Below are 26,037 nucleotides of genomic sequence, written 5' to 3'. Positions count from 1 at the left end.
TTGCATGTTTGGAAAGCCCCTATTTCAGTTGCACTGTAAAATGCAGCACTACACGGAGGGAGTCCATGTTCATAGCAAAAATTACCAATGGCAATTGGGTCTGCTGGACTGTTGTTCATAGCACAACCAGCCCTGGCTGTGTTGGTATTAAATTTGAGGAAAGAGCCCATTTTCACAATAGAGCCTCACTTTGTCCTGGGGCCTGTCAGCATTATTAAGGAAAGGTGGGAGGTAGACAGCAACAGTAGGGTGCCTCTTCTTCTGCATCTCTGCCTGATTGGCAGCCCATCCAAGAGAAACCTTACTCTTTCCATATCTCTGTTGCCCAGGCAAGAGGAGATAGCCATTGGAGAAGCAAAGCCCATACAGGCCCATTGACAGACCTTGGGTACACTGGGTAATTCTAGCAGTAGCCAGCTTTTAAATTACCCACGTGTAAAGATTGTGAATGGAATCCTCTCAGTGATGTGAGGAAGGTGAAAAGAGTGGTAGAAAAGGAGAGATGCTGGCGAGGCCCATCTCGACGCAGAGGTCACCTCACTGCACCTTGTCCACTTTTCTCAAGTGATGTGGCGAGATATCTCTGCACTCACATGCAGTGAGGCCAGAGACCTTTCCTCTGAGGGTGTTGGGCTGGGCCTGGGGTAGATGGGTGTACCAGGATGACACAAGGGACAAAAGACCTTGCGAGCACTGGTTCATGGTGGTGTTTAATACATTGTAGTGACCGATGGTGAGTGTGAGTGTTGCAATGGAATGATAAGTGGTTCTTACTTGTTGGGATATGGATTTCCATGAATCTCTGCAGGAATGGTCTTTGTCTTTACCTGGGATGGCAAGTATCCTTTCCTTGGAAGGGGTGAGGACACAGATATCTGGCACTGACACCCCCACTCATTGGAATTGCTCTTCCCTGTTGTGGGATGTCTTTTCCTGTAATGGCATAGTGGGGGCAAATGAGTAAGATGCAAGTGAGTGGCATTAGGGCTGGGCATTAAGGGGAAGATGTTGAGGTGTAAAGAGGCAGCATGAAGGGGATGGGGTTGTGGGGGGATGTCTGACAATGTGAGCGAGTGAGGGAAGATGTCTCATGCAACACAGAGGGTATTTGACCATAAGCATTATAGAGAAATTGTGGGCAAGTCACAGAATCATACCATACAGAAAAGACCCTCAGTCCATAAACAGTGAACAAACAACCTGTTTGAATGGACAGTATTTGGTGTTATTGGATAAAGAGGGTACAAGATTTGATGGACAAAATACAACCACATGTTTGTGCAAACCATTAGATAGACCACCTCTCTCTCAACGTATGTGCTGGTAATGTCTTGGTCAATCACACCATGCAGCCCCAGCTTGAACAATTTTGGACTGAACTTTGGAACTTGGAGCTCTTTCCAGCTTCCAAACCGATAATTGTGAATCAGCAAAAAGCTCAGACCCCAATTGTGGGATAGGAGGGGGAGACATTATTGGAAACCTTGGATAAGTCAGTCTGTAGAAGTTAACATCCGTGTGGATCAGGTGCAGAGAGTCGTCAGTTCCCTAATTTCCAGAATATTTGATTCCTGAAGTTGCTCAAATAGCAGAAAGAAAAATGCACAAAAGTGTTGAATTTGAGGAGAAACCTTGGATAATCTACATATGGTATCTACTATATGATTATGGAAGATATAGGATTACTATAGGATTATGGAGGATATAGGATTACTATATGATTATGGAGGATATAGGATTACTGTATGATTATGGCAGATATAGGATTACAATAGGATTGTGAATGAGGATAACGATGAAGAAAGATGCTAAATGTGAGTTAGTCCATCCTTCGCTGAGGTCTGTGTCTGTTTGACGGTAGGTTGATGAGCAGTTATACCAACTGGAGCATGAAAAGGCTGATCTACTGAAACGGCTTGAAGAAGACCAGGAGGATCTGAATGGACTCATGAAGAAACACAAGGACCTGATTGCTCAGGTAAGCAGACTAAATTGTTGATTTACGCTCGCAGGTTCATGTTGTTTACATCGGATCATGCTCATCGCGGTGAACAGATTGGTCCTTTGTGCTTTGTTTCATTTTGATTCCACCAAATGTGGAATGCTGTCCTATTTCTTTCAATATATCCTCAGCATCAGCTCAGTCAGCAGACTTCATGCATCTCCATCTGGGGCACATTCTGAAAATAAAGAAACACTGCTGCAAACACTTCTGTCCCAAAACCTCCACTGACAAAAATGATTTGTCGCTCATCATTTGATCTATTAACGTGTGATTTTATGATATTGATTGACAGTGATATTAAAACTCTGTTAATGTTTAAGAATCAGTCATGCGCATTCACAGAACCATAATCTCAATTTGTTTCTTTCTAAGTTATTGTAAATTCAATTCCCTCACAATAGGGAGGAAAGGTTGTTTTACAGAGCAAGAAAGGTAATATTTCTGTTTATGACGTTTGCAACCCAGGAATGTTTTACTTCTGCATTCCTCCTGAGTTTGTTGAGGTCAGGGCATGAAATTGTAGTGGAGGGCAGTTGTGAAGGGGTTTTACTTAGTTGCAGAAGGTGCCTGTTTTTGTTAAGCAGGGATGAGAGTCCAAGTTTGAGCCAAGACACAACAGAAATGCATCATCAGACGATTAGATCAGCTGACTAAAGCCATAGAGATTTCTTCAGACATTACACAAAATCCACCACTCCTTTCAACCCAGCAGCTCCTGCATTTTTAGAGTTATCCTTAAGGGATTTGAATGTCACTGACAAGGTCAGCATTTATTGCCCTGGTGGAGAGCTGCATTCTGGAACTGCTGCAGTCAGTGTGGTATAGACGCACCCACAATTCTGTTTGACTCAGATGTATGACTCAGTGAGAGAGAAGGAATGGTGAGTGTACCTTTGAGGCTGCATGTCATGTGAATTGCTGTAATGATGACGTCCTCATGCATCTGTTGCTCTTGTGCTTCGAAATGGCAAGGTCTGTGGGTTTAGCAACTTGCATTCAAGGCATACTGACCCTCATTATTCAGAGTAGTCTCCGACAATGACAACAATGTGCATCTACTTATTATTTCTGAAACAGAACCCAAGGTGCTTCACAAGATAGATCCAAAATAAAAAATTGATACAACCTGTAAACATATGTTTCAAACTAAAAGAGAAAAAGTGGGGGTAAGAAGAAAGATAGGAGCATCATCTGGGAAAAGTTGGTCATCAAACAACCACCCCTTTTAGAAGATGTTTATTAAAGGCATTTGTGTATCACTGGCAAGGTCAACATTTGATGCATATCCCCAATAATCCTTGTTGCAATGAATTACCTTCTTTGACTCACTGCAGCCAAGGTACACATACACACAGGGTGCTGTTAAGAAGCAGGTTCCAGATTTTTGAGACCTGAGATGGTCAAAGAATGGTGATATGTTTCCAAGTTAGGATGGCATTTGACTTGGAGAGGATATCTCTTATGGCATTGTTCCTACAGATCTCTGGTCTCCGTCCTTCAAAGTGTTTGTGAGCTTTGAAGGCACTACACAAAGAGCCTTCGAATGTTGATGTAGATGCTAACCACTGTTGCCACTGTGCACTGGTGGTAGAGGGAATGAATGTTCAAGGAAGTGGGTGAGATGCCAATCAGATGGATTATTTTGTCCTGTAGCTGTCAAGCTTCTTGTGTTACTGGAGCCACACTCATCCAAGCAAGAGCAGGCCATTCCATCATAATCTTGGCTTGTGCCATTTAGATGATGGGGAGCTTTGAAAACTCAGGAATTTCTAGCTTCTGATCTCTCTTGTAGCCATGGTGTTGATATAGCTGGTCCATCTTAGTTTCTGTTCAGAACCCTGCCTCTGGATATTGGTTCTGGGGGATTCAGAGATAGTAATATATTGAATGTTAAGAGGTGGTGGTTATGTTCTTGTTTGGACTGTCATTGCTGAGCACTTGTGTGCTGCAAATATTACTTGCTACTCATTAGCCCAAGCCTGAACATGGTCCAGCTCTGTCCACAAGCTGCTGAAAATCTTTCCACTGACCAGCAGATTTTTTTTCAGGGGAGTTGCTGCAGTTTCATACATATTAAAAGAAACTATATTTGTTGTCAATATTAATTTTAGTCTAATTTATCAAATTCTGTTGTTTCACTCTCTATGACCAGTCATCCAATGACATTGCGCAGATACAGGAGCTACAAGGTCAATTGGAAGAAGCTACAAAGGAAAAGCAAAGTTTTGAAGAAAAAGTAAGAGGCTTTAATGCTCAAGTTGGTAATTTTATAGTTAGTTTTGTGGGAGTAATTGATGTTCGGAGATCAATTAACATTTCATTGGGTTTAAGACCGTATATCGACTTCGTAGCTGTTGCACCTTCTATTCCCATTTTGTGCAAATTGACAATAGCTTCAGTCTTACTTTCATATTGAATGGCGGTATGATGGCTCAGTGGTTAGCGCTGCTGCCTCATAGCACCAAGGTCTCAGGTTCGATTCCAGCCTCGGGTGACTGTCTGTGTGGAGTTTGCACATTCTCCCTGTGTCTGCGTGGGTTTCCTCTGGGTGCTCTGGTTTCTTCTCACAGTCCAAAGATGTGCAGGTCAGGTGAATTGGCCATGCTAAATTGTCTGTAGTGTTAGGTACATTAGTCAGAGGGGGAATGGGTCTGGATGGGTTGCTCTTCAGAGGGTCGTTGTGGACTTGTTGGGCCGAAGGGCCTGTTTCCACACTGTAGGGAATCTAAAAAAAACACATCCCTGTCTCCTTTATGCTACAGTAATGGACCTATAAGGGGCAGCACATAGTTTTGATATTCTATCAAGAATTAATGTCTTCTGAAGATCAAAGATGAATGTATTATGCAGAGCAACATCATAAGACATAGGAGCAGAAGATGGGCCATTCGGCCCATTGAGTCTGCTCTACCATTCAATCATGGCTGATAAGTTTGATTCCCTTTACAATCAAGAACCTCTCCGTCTCCATTTTAAATATACTCAATGACCTGGCCCCCACAGCCTTCTGTGGCAATGAATTCCATAAATTTACGGCTCTCTGGCTGAAGATGTCTCTCCTCATCTCTGTTCTAAAAGGTCTTCCCTTTACTCTAAGGCTGTGCCCTCAGGTCTTAGTGTCTCCTGCCAATGGAAACATCTTAGAACATAGAACATAGAACAATACAGCGCAGAACAGGCCCTTCGGCCCTCAATGTTGTGCCAACCTGTGAACTATTCTCAGCTCATCCCCCTACACTATCCCATCATCATCCATGTGCTTATCCAAAGATTGTTTAAATCTCCCTAATGTGGCTGAGTTAACCACATAGGCAGGTAGGGCGTGGAATGCCCTCTGAGTAAAGAACCTGCCTCTAACATGTGTCATAAATCTATCACCCCTCAATTTGTAGTTATGCCCCCTCGTAAAAGCTGACATCATCAACCTAGGAAAAAGACTTTCACTGTCTACCCTATCTAATCCTCTGATCATCTTGTATGTCTCTATCAAATCCCCTCTTAGCCTTCTTCATTCCAATGAGAACAGACCTATGTCTCTCAGCCTTTCTTCATAAGATGTTCCCTCCAGACCAGGCAACATTCTGGTAAATTTCCTCTGTACCTTTTCCAATGCTTCCGCATCCTTCCCGAAATATGGCGACCAGAACTGTACACAATATTCCAAGTGTGGCTGCACTGGTATTTTGAATGGTTGCAGCATGATATTGCGACTCCGGAACTCAATCCCTCTACCAATGAAATCTAACAAACCGCATACCTTCTTAACAACACTATCCACCTGGGTGCCAATTTTCAGGGATCTATGTACATGGTCTCCAAGATCCCTCTGCACATCCATACTACCAAGAATCTTTCCATTGATCCAGTATTTTGCCTTCCTGTTATTCTTCCCAAAGTGAATCACCTCACATTAGCTGCATTGAACTCCATTTGCCACCTCTCAGCCCAATTTTGCAGTTTATCCAAGTCCCCCTGCAACCTGTAACATTCTTCCAAACTGTCCACTACTCCACCGACTTTAGTGTCGTTTGCAAATTTACTAACCCATCCACCTTTGCCTGCGTCTAAGTCATTTATAAAAATGACAAACAGCAGTTGTCCCAAAACAGATCCTTGTGGCACACCACTAGTAACTGGACCCCACGCTGAATATTTTCCATCAACCACCACTTGCTGCCTTCTTTCAGAAAGCCAGTTTCTATTCCGAACTGCTAAATCACCCTCAATCCCATGCCTCTGCATTTTCTCCAGCAGCCTACCATGTGGAACCATATCAAAGGCTTTACTGAAGTCCATGTACACCACGTCAACTGCCCTACTCTCATCTACATGCTTGGTCACCTTCTCAAAAAGCTCAATGAGGTTTGTGAGACACAGCTTGCCCTTGATGAAACCATGTTGACTATCTGAAATCATCCCAATATCCACTCTTTCCAGGCCATTCAGTATTCTGTCAGTTTCAATTAGATCCCCCTCATCCTTTTAAATTCCATCTAGTATAGAGCCATAATCTTCAAATGTTCCTCATATGTTAAGCCTTTCATTTCTGGCATCATTCTCATGAACTGCTCTAGGGCCAGTACATCCTTTCTGAGGTAATGGGCCCAAGATTGCTCACAATACCCCAAATGTGGTCTGGACATGGCCTTAGAGAGCCTCAGAGGTACATCCCTGCTTTTATATTCTAGTCCAAGCCAACATTGCATTTGCCTTCCCAACTGCTGACTCAACCTGCAAGTTTACCTTTAGAGAATTCTGGACTAGAACTCCCAAGTCTCTTTGCACTTCAGATTTCTGAATTGTCTCCCCATTTAAAAATAGTCCATGCCTCTATTCTTCCAACCAAAGTGCATGACCTCACACTTTCCCACATTGTATTTCATCTGCCACTTCATTGTCACCCTCCCAATCTGTCTAAATCCTTCTGCAGCCTCCCAGTCTCCCCAATGCTACCTGTCCTTCCACCTATCTTTGTTTCATCTGCAAACTTAGCCAGAATACCCTCAGTTCCTTTATTTAGATAATTAAGGTATAAAGTGAAAAGTTATGGACCCAACACTAGCCCTTGTGGAACACCACTTGTCATCGGCTGCCATCCTGAGAAGGACCCTTTTACCCCACTCTCTGCTTTCTGCCAGACAGCCAAGCCTCTCTCATGTTAGCACCTTGCCTCTAATACCATGGGCCATTTTCTTACTCAGCAGCCTCCTGTACAGCGCCTTGTCAAAGGACGTCTGGAAATCCAAGTAGATAACATCCATTGGCTCTCCTTGGTCTAACCTGTTCATTACCTCTTCAAAGAATTCTAACAGATTTGTCAGATATGACCTCCTCTTGATGAAACCATTGCTGACTTCACCCTATTTTAACATACACTTTCAAGTATTCTGAAATCTCATCCTTCACAATGGACTCCAAACTCTTACGACAACCAAGGTCACGCTAATTGCTTTGTAATTTACCTTACTCTCTTCTTAAACAGGGGTTACATTAGCAGTTTTCCAGGGGTCCTCTGGGACCCTCACAGACTCCAGTGATTCCTTGAAGATCACTACTAAAGCCTTCACTATCTCTTCAGCTATCTCCTTGAGAACTCTGGGGTATAGTCCATCAGGTTCAGGTGATTGATTTATCTTCAGACCTTTCAGTATTTCTAGCACCTTTTCCTAGGTGATGGCCACCATACTCACTTCTGACCCTGACTCTCTTGAATGTTTGTGATGCTTGCTTGTGTCTTCCACTGTGAAGACTGATGCAAAGTACTTGTTCAGTTCCTAAGCTATTTCTTTGTTCCCCATTACTACTTCTCCAGTGGTCCAATAATTTCCCATTGTATATCTAAAGAAACTCTTGCAATCTTCTTTTATATTACTGGCTGGCTTACCCTCATGTTTAATATTTTCCCTCCTTATTTCTTCATTTGTAGTCCTCTGTTGGTCTTTGCAGGCTTCCCAATGTCCTTCGCCACATTATATGCTTTCTCTTTAATGCTGTCCCTGACTTCCCTTGTCAGCCACGGTCGCCTCACCCTCAATTAATTCTATTCATAGAGGGCTACAGCATTAAGCAAGGCTCTTCAGCCCATTAAGTCTGTCAGTCCAAAGCATCCACTTAAGTATGGTGGCAGTAGAGTTGAATCAGAGAACCCTACAGTGTGGAAGTAGGCCATTTGGCTGAATGAATCTGTAATGACCCGCCACAGAGCATCCCATCCAGGCCCAACCCCTTACCCTATCCCAGTAACCTGCGTTAACCATGGCTAATCCACCTAGCCTACACATCCCTGGACACTCTGGGTAATTCAGCCTGGCCAATCCACCTAACCTGCACATCTTTGGACTGTGGGAGGAAACCCACCCAGACACCGGGAGAATGTGTAAACTGTGCACAGAGAGTTACCCAAGGCTGGAATCGAACCCGGGTCCCTGGCGCAGTGAGGCAGCAGTGCTGACCACTGAGCTACCATGCTGTGAGGTGTTTCTTTATCAAACCAGTAAAATTGGAGATGTCTGCAAACTTTTCATTGAACTGTTTGAAGCCAAATGTTAAGAATCCGTAAAGGTAATGGAATTAATTCAAGCAGCTGTATCAGCACATAACCGGTTTTATTCAAAACTCTGGAAGAAATGCCCTTACAAGTTCAATTTCTTTTTGAAAAAACTGGGATATTTGATCCTGAAATTTCTGATCCATTTGAAGAATACAAAAAAAATTGTTGAGCGTATATTAAAAACCGGGGTTAAAACCTTGTTCATCAATTGACCACTCATTTTATCTTGATTGAGAGAATCCAGTTCATTACAATCTTTCCTCACCCATTACTGAAAATTCTCTTGATTGTCCACTTCTAACTCAGTAATATGTGCATGACACCTTGTTTCATCTTTGGTAACTCAAACAAACCTTCCAAACAATACTTGTCACTCCACATTGCAATATAAAGTCATACAGCATGGAGACAGACCCATCAGTCCAGCCAGTCCATGCTGTCCATAATCCCAATCTCAACTAGTCCCACCTGCCTGTTCCTGGCCCATATCCCACCAAACCTTTACTATTCATGTTGTTATCCAAATGCTTTTTAAACATTGTAATTTTACCCACATCCACCAATTCCTCAGAAACCACACAAACCACCCTCAATGTAAGAAATTTGCCGCTCATACCTTTTTTAAACCTCTCTCCTCTCATCTTAAAAATGTGCCCCCTTGTCTTGAAATTCCCTTTCCTAGGTAAAAGACAACTCCCATTAATTCTGTCTAAACCCCTCATTATTATAAAATAATAAATGTCTCTGAGGTCGCCTGTCAGCCTTCTACGCTCCAGTGAAAAATGTCCCGGACTTTCTTTATAACTCTAACATTCCAAAATTGGCAACATTCTGGTAAATCTCTTCTGAGCCCTCTCTAGCTTAATAATGTCCTTTCAATAACTGGGTGACCAGAACTGGACACAGTCATCCAGAAAAGGCCTCACCAATGTCCTGTACAATCCCAACCTCGGTCCTAACTCTTATACTCAAAGGACAGAGCAATGAAGGCAAACATGCCAAATAGAGTATTTGATTATTGTCTTCATGACCTTTGTTTCAGATCATGGCTCATTTTGAAAAGCTCATGAGTGACACCAGCATGATTCAATTTTTCTATTTTACCCAACCCAATAAGAAACTAGATAGGGAAATGGCACATTGAGCTGGCTATTCATGGTTGTGTCCAGCTATATAGCTGTAACCTGTTAGAATTGAGTAAAGTTTGGGTCCATTGCATATTCAAAGTGTACAGCTATCACTGTAATGATGAAATAAAACAAAAAAAGCTGCAAATGTTGCAGATCTGAAGTAACAACAGGAATTGCTGGAGAAACTCAGCAAGACTGGCAGCATCTGTGGGGAGGAAATAGAATTAATGTTTTGAGTTCTGAAGAAGGGTCATTGGACCCAAAACGTTAACTCTGTTTATCTCTCCACATATGCTGTCAGACCTGCTGCCTTTCTCCAGCATTTCCTGTTTTTGTAAGTGTAACGGTGAACATGATCCCAATTCCTGTTTTTGTGAACGTAACGGTAAATGTGCTCCCATTTTGATTCCCTTACTGGACTTGAAAAGGAGTGAGCCTTTCGGATAGCATTATAAAACAGAACCTTGTACCTTTCTGATGCGGTGCTAGTGTCCCCATCTCTGAGCCAGGAGGCCTGGGTTCCAAGTGTGTAATAACATCAAAGCAGGTTGATTAGAAAATATAAAACAGAGCCTTTTCAAGTTACCCATTTGAAGCATGTATTGCAAAGGCAGTAATGTTATCCTTCCACCCTCTACAGAAACGTTAACCAACTTAATTAGCCTCTCTGTATCTCTGGTGAATACAGGCCATTACAGCTATCTGTTCTAAACCATTTATTTTTAAGTTACAAGGAGTCATACTACCTATGCAGTTCTCTTTGGTGTTAAAGTTAATCGCTTTGTGTGTAATTAATCGTCTCAAATATGCAGCTCCAGATTGCTCAGAAGAGGATAAAATATATGGAACATTCGATGGTGGAGCGAGGAATTGTAAGCCGACAGGAAGCTATTATCTGTGATCTAGAGAGCAAACTCGAGTTCCAGAGGGCCCAGCTGAAGAGATTGGAGGTAAACTTTTCTTTGTGTTTATAACCATTGGTTTCTGTTTAAATCCTCTTCCTATCCTTCTAGACAACCTACGAATCGCTATGTCTACCTTAGGCATCTCTTATGAATCCATACTGTGACTTAGATTCCTGTATTTTAATTCATTCATGGGATAAGGGCATCACTGGATGATCTAGCACTTATTGCCCAGAGGGCAGTTAAGAATCAACCACACTGCTGAGAGTCTGAAGTCATATGTAGGCCTGATCAGATAAAGACAGCAGTTTCCTTCCCCGAAGGACATTAGTGAACAAGATGGGCATTTCCTGATAAATGGTACTGGTTTTATGGTCATCATCAAACTCTTAATTGCACATTATTATTAAATACAAATTCCATCGTCTGCCACAGTGGGATTCAAACCTGGGTCTCCAGAACATTACCTGCGTCTCTGGATTGATGATGAGGCATGCATGTCGTCAAGGTGACAGCGGAGTAGGGCTCTTGAGCTGGGGCTCATCTGCTCCGACCACTTTTCTTTTCTTTGTTCTCTTTTCGTTTGTTGTTTCTCCTTTCCTTTACTGAATTCTGGTCCGGAGCGTGGAAGGCATCAGCACGGATTCGAGTGAGCCCCTGCTTACTTTTCTGGGGTCAGCACGGGACCTGGCATCAGAATTGGCTGCCACTACATCGGCGGAGACACTGTCGGTGAGGTAGGCCTGGTGCTGAAAGATGGCGTCAACATGGATTGGGTCCAGCGGTGGAGGTTGTGGTGAGGTGGTGTCGGTGTTTTTGATGATGAGCTGGCTCAAGGCTGATGGACTCTCTTTTGGTTACTTCTTTCTTGTTTTTCTTATTCTTAAACTATTCAAAGTGGTGCCAGATCATGGCGACAGTGGAAAAGCTTTCTCACTGCATTTTATTGTGTTTCTCACTGTAAATTACATGTGACAATGAAATCATTCATTCATTTATTCTAAAACTCCATCGGTCATATCACTAGGCCCTTGCCTAATCCTCTATCTCTGCGCAGGAATTACATTTCCCGGGACTCATAGAATTAGAAATCACAGCGGTAGAACAAGATTGAGGAATTTTGGGAAGATTTATTACAAGGTTTCTTGGAAAGGGGAATGTTTTTCTATTTGGTTATGATAAAATTATAAATTAGTAATGTGTAATGTGAAAAAAGTAGTCAGCAAGATAACGTTTGAATGAGTGTAAGCATCCACCCAATATTGATTCTAATGTCATTGGCGATTTGCCCCAGGGTGCTTATGCTGGTGTAGGGTTTCTTGCCCACTAAGGCACTTATATGTTTCTCCTAGTTCCCTATTTGAGTGAACCTTTTGCTGACAATTTTACTTCGAAGCTGAGCAATAATTGTCTTGGAATCTCTGATATATGGCGCTGGAAAGGCAACAGCAGGTCAGGCAGCATCCGAGGAGCAGGAGAGTCCATGTTTCGGGCATAAGCCCTTCATCAGGCCCGAAACATCGATTCTCCTGCTCCTCAGATGCTGCCTGACCTGCTGTGCTTTTCCAGCACCACACTTTTGACTCTGTATGTAGGTAAAGCTAGTCTTTCCTTGTACATTTGCACATGGAATCAAGCATGCAATACAGGGGGGAGTCTTGCTGCTAAGAAGCTGTATGGGAGCTTAAGACATACCCATACATAACACTGAATTAATTTAGATTAGCAACCCTTTCCAACTGGCAATTGTTTATACAATCCCCAGTGCTCATATTTTATACTGAGTGAATATGTCGACCCTGTTTTTGGAAAGAATTTTCTCAGCTTCAGAGATGTACTTCGCCACTTGCGAGTTTGTGAGGTTTAGAATTTGAGGTTCTGCTCCTGAGTATTATACGAATGGAGTTCTGCTCCTGAGTATTATGTGGCTGGAGTTCTGCTCCTGAGTATTATGTGGCTGGAGTTCTGCTCCTGAGTATTATGTGGCTGGAGTTCTGCTCCTGAGTATTATGTGGCTGGAGTTCTGCTCCTGAGTATTATGTGGCTGGAGTTCTGCTCCTGAGTATTATGTGGCTGGAGTTCTGCTCCTGAGTATTATGTGGCTGGAGTTCTGCTCCTGAGTATTATGTGGCTGGAGTTCTGCTCCTGAGTATTATGTGGCTGGAGTTCTGCTCCTGAGTATTATGTGGCTGGAGTTCTGCTCCTGAGTATTATGTGGCTGGAGTTCTGCTCCTGAGTATTATGTGGCTGGAGTTCTGCTCCTGAGTATTATGTGGCTGGAGTTCTGCTCCTGAGTATTATGTGGCTGGAGTTCTGCTCCTGAGTATTATGTGGCTGGAGTTCTGCTCCTGAGTATTATATGACTGGAGTTCTGCCCCTGAGTGTTATGTGGCTGGAGTTCTGCCCCTGAGTATTATGTGGCTGGAGTTCTGCCCCTGAGTATTATATGACTGGAGTTCTGCCCCTGAGTGTTATGTGGCTGGAGTTCTGCCCCTGAGTATTATATGGCTGGAGTTCTGCCCCTGAGTATTATGTGGCTGGAGTTCTGCCCCTGAGTATTATGTGGCTGGCGTTCTGCCCCTGAGTATTATATGACTGGAGTTCTGCCCCTGAGTATTATGTGGCTGGAGTTCTGCCCCTGAGTATTATGTGGCTGGAGTTCTTGTTTTCCTCAGAACCCCCCCATGATTTACAGCTGCTTAGTATTTTTACCTTATGCTGGCTGTGGTCTGATCCCTGCTTCTCATTTCCTAATAACTTCTGCCTTGCTTCTGTTATTAGCTTATCAAGATTTAATTTGGCCTGTAATTATAATCTTTCAAACAATCTCGTTACCCCATTACCACATGACAATGAATCCCTTTGCTAAGTGGAGTAGCTACTGTGCTCTGATGAACAGTATCAAATAGTCATAGGGTTATTCTCGATTCGCCTATCGTAGAATCATAGATTTTAGGGCGATACAGCAGGAAGGAAATAATTCATTCCATTTGCACTGGGTTGGCTCTGTGCTCTGGCCATTAATTAATTCCACATCTCCAATCTTTCCCCAAACCCTGCAAGTCTTTCTTCCGTTATTTATCCAACGATTCTTGCTTCTTTGGATGTAATTTAACTCTTTCAAAAATTTGCTTTCTATATTTTACAACCTGCTTTTCCATTTTACACAGTACCATTTTCCCAGTTTTCCTACACTAGTTGAAACTAGCATAAAATATCTGCTTCCTCACTGATCAAATATTTCGACATGCTAACTTGATTCCATTTATATTTATTGTACAAGCTCCAAGCAATTTTAAATCTTTTAAATCCTTTTATCCATCTTAGCCATTTATCTGAAATGGAGTTCACCTGGTAGGCTAATGCAGTAAAAGGCTATTTATCAACATCATCAAATGCATTGCTAAGCCGACTAAGCTGCAGCTATATCACCCCCCGTTGTCTGCTTAACTTTCTGCAATCGTCAGATTATTTTTATTTTGAAACAATGGTTTTGACTAAACCTGCCAGGATATTAATACATAGAATAATATGAACAGAGATTTATTCTGAGACCCTTCCTTTTGCTGTTTAACCCCAGTGTGACTGTAATCCCTCACCAGCCTGTTCTAGCTCCCCCTTGTGGACCTTATGCCAACTTTCCAACTGAAACCTCACTTGGATCATTGCACAGATCCTGCTGATGTTGTCCCCCAATGATTACCTGTTCATACGCTCACACTTCTTACTGCTTTAACCCAATCAATACCCAATCAACATCTCCTCCATTTCCCTCAGCGGGAACACATCCAGCTCCAGCAGAGTTAATGAATACTGCAGATATAGAATAATAACAGAAAATTCAGGGGTAGGCAATGGCCTAGTGGTATTATCACTGGATTGTTAATCCAGAGACCCGGGTAATTGTTCTGGGTTCAAATTTACACCATGGTGGAATTTGAAGCTAATTAAAAGTAATATTGAATTTAGACACTAATGATGACCATGAATTCATCATCAATTGTTGGGAAAACTCATCTGGTTCAATCATGTGGCAGGGTGGCTCAGTGGTTAGCACTGTTGCCTCACAGTGCAAGGGACCCAGTTTCGATTCTGCCCTCAGGCGACTGTCTGTGTGGAGTTTGCATATTCTCCCTGTATCTATGTGGGTTTCCTCCCACAGTCCAAAAATGTGCAGGTTAAGTGGTTTGGCCATGGGAAATGCAGGGATTTGGATTTGAGTGGTGATGCTGCTATGAGGGTCAGTATGCACTTAAGGGGCCAAATGGCCTGCTTCCACTCTGTACAATTCTATATACAAACAAATATTTTAAATACTCAATAGCTCTGACAGCATCCATCTAGAGCAAAGGGTTTCAGCTCTAGAATTCTGGCCTCTCATTTCAGACTATCTCTGGCTCTTCTATTTCAAGAAAAAAAAAGAGTTGTTTTATTTCAGAAAATGTATCCTTAAACAAGTGGGGGCCCTAAGCAACTTATTTGGAACTTATTTCATGAAATCTGACAGCCGATTGTAAGGAATGCCATTTTAAGAAACAGAGCAGGTATAGCCCAATCGGCACATCACATCTGCTCTGTTGTTCACTAAAATCACTTCGGGTCTGATTGCAGTCCCAACCTTACCCTCCGTTCCCACACCGCGTCCCCATGACTCCCTCATCAATCAACAATCTCATTGAGTCAGCCTTGAGTATGCTCAGTGACGCAGCTTCCACTGCTGTCTCTGGAACATAATCCAAAGAGCAGTGATGTTGTGAGAGAAGAAATTCCTCTTCATTAGGCCTCTTATTTCTAAACGATGCTCCTTGGTTTTTGATTCCTCCATTAATAGTTGATGATGGACCTAAGTTATTATTTTTAATAACTCAAAGTAATTGTTTTTCTTTCAAAATCTCACATTGCTTTACACAGCACAGAAAAGACCCTTTGGCCCATCCAGTCTGCCCTGACAAAACTACAGGTCGTTCTGCTATAATGCGCATTTTGTTAACACGAATTTGCTATAATATGATTGACGAGTTGGGGACACTGTTTCAAAAGTGCAAAGTTTTAAAGAGTGTATTTGTTATAACTTGATTCCAGCCCTATTAGTTTAAATAGTGCTGGTAGTACATGATTTTCTTGTAACACGGGATTGCCTGAGAACGGAACCGCCACACTATAGCATAACTGACTGTCCGACTAAAGATGTGCTAATCCCAATTTCCTGCACTTGTCCCATGTCCTTGAAGGGTATGATATTTGAAGTGCTCATCCAAATGTTTTTTAAAGGTTCCCAGGGAGTGCATTACAGATTCCCACCATCCCATGAGCGAAACCCAAATCCCCTCTGGATCTCTTGCCACTTACCCTAAAACTATACCCTCTCTGGATTGACCCTCAGCCAAGGGGAACAGTTCCTCTCTATTCAACTTGCTGAATGTTGTGGAGAAGTGGGGTCAGGCCCGTGCATGTGAACCTCCTGGTCTGTTTGATGTGGGCTCTTCTGGGTATCTTTACCTGATGCAGCAATGCTTTTGTTGTCCGTTGTAACATAAGAAGCTAGGATATGGTATTGAAAAATCCAACAAATGTTTATAGCAGCTCTCCAATGTGTAAAGTTAAAAATTTGTTGAGAGACCTTCCATCTCACCTGAAACAGTTAAGTTAGGCTTTTTCAAAGCTTCATAGGTAATGCTTCAGTGTAGAGCACAGATACTAAAGCCCAAACTGGTGAGTGCTGAGTTAATGGATAATTGCGCCCTAGTGCTAAGTTCGTGAGTGGCCGAAGGAGGGTGAAAGTTATCAGGGGTTTCAATACCTCTCCCGTGATTCATTCAGGAATTGGTGTGACTGATGCTCGAGTTTAGGATGTGGGTTAATTCTGAGACTTTCCACCTTTGAACAGCCAGCCTTGGTCCCCTCGTGATAGATGTAGAGAAAACATTAACTTTTTTTAAGAATCCTCTTGTGGTTTTATCTTGTCACAAGACTGCAAAAGAGAACAAGATCACATGACATTGCATCGCTTCCCCAATACTGTCTCATTAGCATATCACACAGTCAGGCTTTACTCCTTATACTAGACCTCTCCCATGTTTTTGATCCCACCCATTATATTACCTCTACCCGACCCCCTCCTATTTTCTCACATCAATTTTATTTTAACAGGGACAACCTCTGTGGTGGTGTCAAGTGGGTGGCACGGTGGCTCACAGGTGGCATGATGGCTCTGTGGTTAGCACTGCTGCCTCACAGCACCAGGGAGTTAGGTTTGATTCCTGTCTCAGGCGACTGTGCAAACTCCACACAGATATTCTCCCTGTGTCTGCGTGGGTATCCTCCGGGTGCTCCGGTTTCCTCCCACAATCCAAAGATGTGGGATTTATGAGTATCTGGAAAGGCACTGCTTGATTAGGGACAGCCAGCACGGATTTGTGAAGGGTAGGTCTTGCCTTACAAGTCTGATTGAATTCTTTGAGGAGGTGACCAAGCATGTGGATGAGGGTAGAGCAGTGGATGTAGTATACATGGATTTTAGTAAGGCATTTGATAAGGTTCCCCATGGTAGGCTTATGCGGAAAGTCAGGAGGCATGGGATAGAGGGAAATTTGGCCAATTGGATAGAAAACTGGCTAACCGGTCGAAGTCAGAGAGTGGTGGTAGATGGTAAATATTCAGCCTGGAGCCCAGTTACAAGTGGAGTTCCGCAGGGATCAGTTCTGCGTCCTCTGCTGTTTGTAATTTTTATTAATGACTTAGATGAGGGAGTCGAAGGGTGGGTCAGTAAATTTGCAGATGATACGAAGATAGGTGGAGTTGTGGACAGTGAGGAGGGCTGTTGTCGGCTGCAGAGGGACTTAGATAAGATGCAGAGCTGGGCTGAGGAGTGGCAGATGGAGTTCAACCCTGCCAAGTGTGAGGCTGTCCATTTTGGAAGAACAAATAAGAATGCGGAATACAGGGTTAATGGTAGGGTTCTTAGTCAGGTGGAGGAACAGAGGGATCTTGGGGTCTATGTTTTCTTAAAGTATAACAGAGAATAATTAACGAATGACTATTTACAATTACTTTATCTAACCTATATTTTACTTTCCCTTATATAATACTATAAGGGAATACTATAAGTCTGATAAAACTCCCAACTAAGGTTTACAAAACAACACTTCTTATTTAAGGTGAAGGGTGATGTCAGGGGTGGGTTCTTTACCCAGAGAGTGGTGGGGGCATGGAATGCTCTGCCTGTGGGAGTGGTAGAGTCAGAATCATTGGTGACCTTTAAGTGGCAATTGGATAGGTACATGGATGGGTGCTTAAGCTAGGACAAATGTTCGGCACAACATCGTGGGCCGAAGGGCCTGTTCTGTGCTGTATTGTTCTATGTTCTATGTTCTATGTTCTATGTGCAGGTCAGGTGAATTGGCCATGCTAAACTGCCCATAGTGTTAGGTGCATTAGTCAGGGGGAAATATAGGGTAGGAGAATGGGTCGGGGGGGTTACTTTTCAGAGAGTCGGTGTGGGCTTGTTGGGCCAAATGGCCTGTTTCCACACTGTAGGGAATCTAATCTAAAAAATCTCAAGCATGTTCTCAGCTCGTTGGGAAAGCATTAAGAATCTGAGTAATCCGCGCGGTCTCCCAAAACTGGGCATAGGGAGAATTGACAAATGGCTATGGTTCAGTGGTCAGCCTGGCAATACATCTCTCAATGAATGGAACAGTTGTGCTATTTTTTACTGTGTGTGTGATTGCCTTCATGATGTAGAAGGTTACCTCTATACCTTTTCTCTTTATTCAATAATGGGATAAGGGCATCTCTGGCGAGGCAGCATTTATTGCCCATCCCTAATTGCAATTAAGGGTCAACCATATTGCTGTGAGTCTGGAGTCACATGTAGGCCAGACCAGTTAAAGATGGCTGTTTCCTTCCCTAAAGGGCAATAATGAACCAGATGAGTTTTTCAACAATGGATTCATGCTAATCATTAGATTCTTAATTCTGTAATTAAGAATCAAGATATTTATTGCATTCGAGTTCCACCATCTGCCTTAGCAGGATTCAAACCCAGGTCCCCAGACCATTATCTGGATCTCTAGACTAACAGTCTGGTGATACTACCACTAGGCCATCACCTCCCACCTGTTCTGATGCACTGTGCTGTTCTCAATTTGAATGAGACCCATCCATGAGTCTGGTCTGCCCTAGCACTTTTCCAAAACAAGCTTGATCTTGACTTGAAACTAATTCCACTAGTTGGCGATCCGGTAGGTTGTGTTTTTATTTGATGTTTGTCATAGTTCCACATCTGGCAGCTGTGCTAATCATCCTCTACCTTTCTCACTTTCTTTTAAGGCGTTTTCATGTGGTGTTTGTATGTGTCAGAGTCTCTTTCTCACGAAGAGTTTCATGTGCTGCTAAACCATTTTGGAGTAGAACTGATTATAGCCATCATAGTTAATTGTAGAAGTTATGTTGGGTCAGAGTAAACTAAAAGATCACTTCCTTTCTCAAAAAAACTCTGTTATGCTCCTTCCAAGAAACATGCATTACCTTATCTTAGCAGCTGATGCTAAAGGGGATTGAACAGCTGGATGTTGAAGAGATGTTCCCTCTTGTGAAACAGTCTCATACAAGCGATCATAGATATAGAGTAAGAGGAGGTCGGTTCAAGACTGAGATGAGGGGAAACTATTTCTGTCAAAGGTATGTGAATCTGTGGAACTCACTGCCCCAGAGTGCAATGGAGACAGAAACAATCAACTTATTCTAAAATGAAATAGATACGTTTCTGATGAAAAACAGGATAAAAAGGCTATGGGGAGCAGTCTGGAAAGTGGAGTTAAGACCAGGATAATGTCAGCCATGACCATGTTAAATGGCAGGGCAGTTTAAAGGGCTGAATCGCCTGCTCCCTCAACTACATCCCTGATGTAGAGGCACATGGATAACAGTTAGAACTTGCCAACTTATTTTACCAAACCCATGGATTCCTGGAGCTCAGTCATGTTCTGGGGATATTCCTTTTATTGTGATGTCATTGTAGATCATTGCTGCCACCAGATGTTTCTACAGTATGTCCAAGGAAATATTGAATTTCATCTTCAGTTGGTGACAATCCACATTCCTTGATGAGTGTAAATCTTGCTTCTCATTGTGCCAGCATAGCTCCACTGTCATGATCTGTATGGGTGGATCCATGGTTCAGGACAATCATTCCTGTGACAGTGACTACATCCTGCCCTGGTTGTGAACAACATAGACTCTTCAGCAAGGGGTAGTTGCCAAAAGTCACATTTTGCATCCAACTCTGTGGAGATTGAACTCTTCCCCAGCTTTGTTAAGCAATCACCCACATGACATATGATGAACTTACTCTTCAACTACTTTGTTCAGCTGTAAGATCTACACAGATTCTGATAGATTCCTGGGCTTTGGCACTAGATTACACCCCAAGCACCTGATTATCAGGTCAGTCACTGATGAAATAACCTCTTACTTCAACAGAGAGTCAATTTCCATCTTTGTGTTGAACACTTCTGGGTTTAAATGAACATACTTGCTTCATTTCCCAATGTAGACAAGCAGGAGGCTGGGAGAACACAGCAAGCCAGGCAGCATCAGGAGGTGGAGAAGGCAATGTTTCGGGTATAAATCTTCCCAATGTAGCATGATATAGCTGTTTACAGTTTTCCTAGCCCTGTCACCAGTAGTGGAAGTTCAGCTAATTAGGTTTTAGATCAATCTGCTTGGTTTTCCACTTCCTCTACTCTGCAAATCAGATGTAAATCAACAGTCCTGCTTAAGAGTGAACAGCTGGGGTTTAGGATCATGCGTAAGGTTTTAGCAATTTTTCACTCTCTGTCTTGTTGAGTTGCATTCAGTTGTCCTATGACCTTGAGTTCAATACTTCCTGACCCATATAGTTCTGTACATGACAGCTGCGTGGAAGATTTCTCCAACTTTGATTCAGTATCAGAAATGGGGGTTTAGTTAGCTCAGTTGGCTGGATGGCTGGTTCATGATGCCACCAGTGTTGGTTAAATTCCCAAACTGGCTGAGGTCACCACACGAGCCCCGCCTCCTCAACATTGCCCCTCGTCTGAGACACGGAGACCCTCACATTAAACACATACCACTCATCTCTCTCAAATGAGACCATCCTTCCCTCCTCTGGGGCTAAGGCAACTTTATTGACATCTTTTAGTTCAGGGATCTTGCCATCTTTCCAGGGCTTCTCTTTGGTTTGGAGAAGCTTCTTCATCTGACACCCACCTCAGTAGTTCCTGTCTTCTCTCATTGTCGTTCAGTCTCTTTGGCAGAACAGTTTCTGCACTTGTGTCTTTTTTCCAGCACACCAATATAAGTATCGGAGGAGGTGGATGGGTGCACTTCTGCTTCTGTTTATTTTACAGGTGCACCTCTGCTTTTAATCTGCAAGTACTCCGCTGGGTCTGTCATTGGGCTATGGCTTTCTCTGCCACCCCCAAATCATTGGTTGATTTTGCTTCCTGACCTCCAGTTGAATTGCCTTTGTTAATGTTAGGTCATTCCCCTTGCTATAAGTAGCCAGACAATGCTTCATCTTAGACGCTGACAGCAATTTTATTCCTGATCAACTTTTCTGCCGAATACACAGTGCTCTGCACAGATCATTGATTAATATATCAATAATTTCCACTTGTCACTAGACTCACATATTAAATCGAGCTATCTTGACACAGATATTATTTCCAAGATTGATGCAAGCATCAAGTTAACTTTGTCTTCCTCAATGCTTTGCCTGACTAGGATATTGTCTGCGTAGCTCCTAATAATGTACTGACCTCCTCAACCCTCAGCTTTCAGGGAGACCTCATGCAATTCTTGCTAAATCTTCTATATCATTGCAACCGTGGTTGCATTGTTTCATTCTGACCTGTAACCCTGCTTTAAATATTTTGGTCAAGACAATGGGTTCATTGTGCTGCTAAAGAATATTTACAGCATCCACTCAAGCGAGGATCACATTGATTTATTTAAAGAACATTTTACCCCTGGCTTCATCTTGCCACACTGGTAAAAGTGAAAATAAGATCATATGTCACTTCCTCTGGTTCATTTATACTGTGTTTCATTAATGCAAAAGGCTAAAGTGGCTTGTGGTGCAGTGGTAGTGTCCAGGCCTCTGGAGCAGGAGGCCCAGGTTCAAGCCGCACCTGCTCCAGAGGTGTAAAATAACATCTCTGAATAAGTTGATTAAAAAATAATGCTTTAAAAAGTTAAAATCTGAGGGTCACTGCAATTCAGAGTCATAGAGTGATACAGCATGGAAACAGACCCATTGGTCCAACTTATCTGCATTGACCAGATATCCTAAATGGATCTAGTCCCAATTGCCTGCATTTGGCCCATATCCCTCTGAACCCATCTTATTCATGTACCTGTCCAGATACTTTTTCAGTGTTGTAATTGTAATTGGGCTATGAAGGAGAGTCATTCATCGTAATCTCAGCCAGTCCAGGCTTTGAGCCCGTACTACTGGCAGCACTCTGCTTTGTAAGCCAACTGTCCAGCCAACTAAACTAATCTCCTTTGTGGCAAAGCTGGCATTTCTATTTGTGATAAAGGGAATCAGGGATTACAGGGAAAGGGCACGAAAGTGGATGTGAGAAATGTTGGATTAACCATGACCCTGTTGAATTGCAGAATGATCTACCCTGTTCTTATTTCTCATGGTCTTATGGTCTAAATACTTCACTTATAGGCAAAGGACAGAAGATGAACTAGCATAGTAAATCACACTGCCACATTTCCCAGCAGCAATACCAGATTATATACAAAATCTATACAGTAGCACCATTATTTCCTTTGCATCAAAGTAACAACACTGCTATTAGATCAAGGAAATGAACTTATTTAATCTTTTGTTCAAAGGCTATCATCTAATCTTTAAATAAATGAAACAAATACCTTTAATTTATTACAGGGAGTTTAGGAACCACACATCTCTATGCCAACTCAGTTCAGAAACAGCCCTATGGATTTTATGGGAACCATGGAAACAATATTGAAAAATGACTTTGATTGCAAAGGGTTTAAATCAAGTCTATACCTGTGTGACATGAGCTGTTTCAAAGGCATTCTGCCTAGAGGGGCCAAGCAGCACACATCTAATCAAGTTCTCCTGAAGTGAGAAATCAGTTGTTGAGCAGTCTACAGCAGTCATGGAGAGCTATTAATTCAGAACACCATCAGTGTTCTACACAAAGACAAAAGCAAAATAGTTTTCTAACTGGAATAAATTAAAGGTTTCTTTTTTTTTTCAATTACTAGTGGATAGGGAAAATGTTGTTCCAAATGTATGCATTGTAGATAAACACCCATACTTACCTATATTGTGTGCATTGTTTAAATTATCATTTAATTACCATTCCCCTACCCACCCCATTGATAAGCTGGCCCTGACACACGGTTTGGGCATTTCTCATGCTTTATGTTGATGCTGTGGTTGAATACAAACTGAATTCATTACATTGTGCCACTCCAGCTTGTACACCCCGGTGTATACAGAACAGAAGGATGATAAATGGCATATCTATGGATGCAGGGAAAAAGTGAGGACTGCAGATGCTGGAGATCAGAGTCTAGATTAAAATGGTGCTGGAAAAGCACAGCAGGTCAGGCAGCATCCGAGGAGCAGGAAAATCGACGTTTTGGGCAAAAGCCCTTCATCAGAAATGAAGGTGGGGAGCCTCCGAGGTGGAGAAATGCAACTAGATGGTCAACCTGGGGTTTAAAGGGAGCTTTCACCAGTGAGGAAGGGGTTTGTGGGGCAAAGCCCCATTTGGATCACATGCCTGATAATTCAGTGTAAACCTGCAGTACTGTCTGAGATACTGACTCACAGGTTAGGAAATAAGTTCATTTCCTTGATCTAATAACAATATTGTTACTTAGTTGCAAAACAAATAATGTGCTGCTGTATAGATTTTGTGTATAATCAGACATAGCTACCGGGATATGTGGCAGTATAATTTACTGATCATGGGTCACAACCTCAAATGCCGATTCCCCTGCTCCTCTGATGCTACCTGACCTGTTGTGCTTTTTCCAACTCCACACTTTATCAACTCTGACTTTCCAGCATCTGCAGTCCTCACTATCTCCAACTTGTGTTAATTTCTCCAGATAAAGTAGCGGGCTAAGGGCATCCCCTTTTTGAAATAACTCCACAGATGCTGGTATCCTTCACCAAGTCATCCTTCATTTACATGTGCAAGGTGCTTGACACTAGTCCGGCTCCCTCAGAGCCAGCTCTCAGAGTGAACAGAAACTCTGACACTCCTGTTTATATCTGTCAGCCAGAGCTCCCTGATTGGTGAACAGCCTCATTCAGGGAACTCGTATCCTCTGAAGTCCAGCTGGCTGACCTCATTACAATCACGACACTTCCATGGATCAACCTCTGTCTGGTGAACACATTCCTCACTTCTCATATCACAACCAAAATCATATTGCCTCCTACGTTACATGTTTGAGGTTATTGAATTTCTCTTTCTAATTTCTTGCTTGCTAACTTCTCATTTGTGTAAGTAAAATGTGCAGATTGCGCAATGTTCAGGAGCTGGTTGTTCACAGGATCACGGGATTATACAGGACAGAAGTGGCCCTTCAATCCACAACATCTGTACTGCCAAAGCTACCCTAAATCTACATTAGTCTCACCTTACAGCATTAGGCACATAGCCTTGAATGCTTTGACGCTTCAAGTGTTCATCGGTGTACTTCTTAAAAGTTGTAAGGTAACCTGCCCAACAATGCTACCAGGCAGTGCATTCCAGATCCCCATCATCCTCAGGGTGAAAATATTTTGCCTTAAATCCCCTCTCAGCCTCCTGCCTTTCACCTTAAAATGTTGTCCCCTAATCATTGACCCTTTAGACTAAGCTGCTTTCTTTTCAACCTGGTCCATGCCTCTCATCATCTGAGACACCTCTATCAGGTTCCCCCATCAGCTTTCTTTGTTTCAGAGCTTATCCTGAGCTTATCCAGCCTCTCTTCATAGCTAAAGTACTCCTTCCATGCATAGTATTCTTCAGTCCATTAAGGACTGGTACCTAACTTGTTTTTTTTTGTGAATACTTTGGATCTTGGTTCTTGAATATGGTGTCTGCCAGTGTTAGAAATGCACGATGCTTTAAAAATAAAACAGAACAGCCCCAGAGTTGATCAAGAGTTAATGATGGTAAAGCACAGCAGGTCAAGCAGCATCCGAGGAGCAAGAAAATTGACGTTTCAGGCAAAAGCCCTTCATCAGGAATTAGAGGCTCATTCCTGATGAAGGGCTTTTGCCCAAAATGTCGATTTTCCTGCTCCTCGGATGCTGCCTGATCTGCTGTGCTTTTCCGGCACCACTCTGATCTAGACTCTGATCTCCAACATTTGCAGTCCTCACTTTCATCAAGAGTTAATGATGCTGAATGAATTTTGCATTTAAGAGCTGTGTTTTTCCATGATTATACAAAAACCCTTGAAGATTTTAGTAAGAGGTGGGCACTGGGGGCTGTCGTGCCTTACTTCCCTGTCTATTTAGTTGCCTCCTCACTCTCTACCCTCCTGTCCATTTGTTATTGTTGTACAAGGTAATGCTTCATCATTGCTTTTTAATTAGTAACACAGGTGATCTGGTGGTGATAAAGAAAAAAAAAATCCCCTCTGGACAGAAAAAAAGAAAGAAGGAAGAAAGAGAAAAAAAATAAAGGGTTGTGTTCTTCCCCAGTGGGGAGCTGACATCTGGAACAGGGAAAGAGTCTGCAAGGTTGAAACTTTATTGCTGGAACAGCACAGCAGGTCAGGCAGCATCCAGGGAACAGGAGATTCGACGTTTCGGGCACAGGCCCTTCTTCAGGAATGCAAGAAGGGCCTGTGCCCGAAACGTCGAATCTCCTGTTCCCTGGATGCTGCCTGACCTGCTGTGCTGTTCCAGCAATAAAGTTTCAACTTTGATCTCCAGCATCTGCAGACCTCACTTTCTCCTCAAAGAGTCTGCAAGGGAAAAGTGGAAACTGGTGTTAGTATCAGCTTTACAATGAAACCCCTTTAATCTCAAAAAATCTCTAAAAGTCTCTTAAACAGTGTTATGACCCTGTCTGGTATTAATATTGCACAGTTCAGATCGGAGAGCGAAATCTGGATTGACAGACCTGAACTTTTTTAATCTGTGGAGGTCAGTTACTGAATCAATTTGCAAGTGCAGTTTTAACACAAAGAATAAAACGTTTATTAAACATGAACCAGAATATACCAGATAAAGCAAAAGGTTGGAAAGATTTCATTCCTGACTTCAGAAAAATGATTCATATTCACATTAGTCTTTTCAATCTAGCAATATTCACATCAATACTCAACCCTGAGTCATGAATTACAACGAGACGCCTTGCTCAGTCTCAGTCTGGGAACAGCTGCCACTAGTTTTCCTTTTGGCAGATT

At 42.6% G+C, this 26,037-nt stretch overlaps 1 protein-coding gene across 1 annotated transcript in view; it reads left to right on the top strand.

The window, feature by feature from the left end:
• The window catches only part of LOC122562395 (unconventional myosin-XVIIIb-like), a 379,067-nt gene that overhangs the window by 308,293 nt on the left and 44,737 nt on the right, over nucleotides 1-26,037 (top strand). Inside the window, exons 37-39 of the mRNA XM_043715251.1 lie at nucleotides 1,862-1,978; nucleotides 4,158-4,241; nucleotides 10,498-10,635. Of these exons, the coding sequence (XP_043571186.1) occupies nucleotides 1,862-1,978; nucleotides 4,158-4,241; nucleotides 10,498-10,635 (339 nt within the window). The remainder of the gene's footprint in view (nucleotides 1-1,861; nucleotides 1,979-4,157; nucleotides 4,242-10,497; nucleotides 10,636-26,037) is intronic.

This window comes from Chiloscyllium plagiosum, chromosome 25 (genome assembly GCF_004010195.1).
Source record: "Chiloscyllium plagiosum isolate BGI_BamShark_2017 chromosome 25, ASM401019v2, whole genome shotgun sequence".
Lineage (NCBI taxonomy): Eukaryota > Metazoa > Chordata > Chondrichthyes > Orectolobiformes > Hemiscylliidae > Chiloscyllium > Chiloscyllium plagiosum.
Note: the sequence above shows the minus strand (reverse complement) of the source record. Positions and strands in the feature narration are given on the sequence as shown.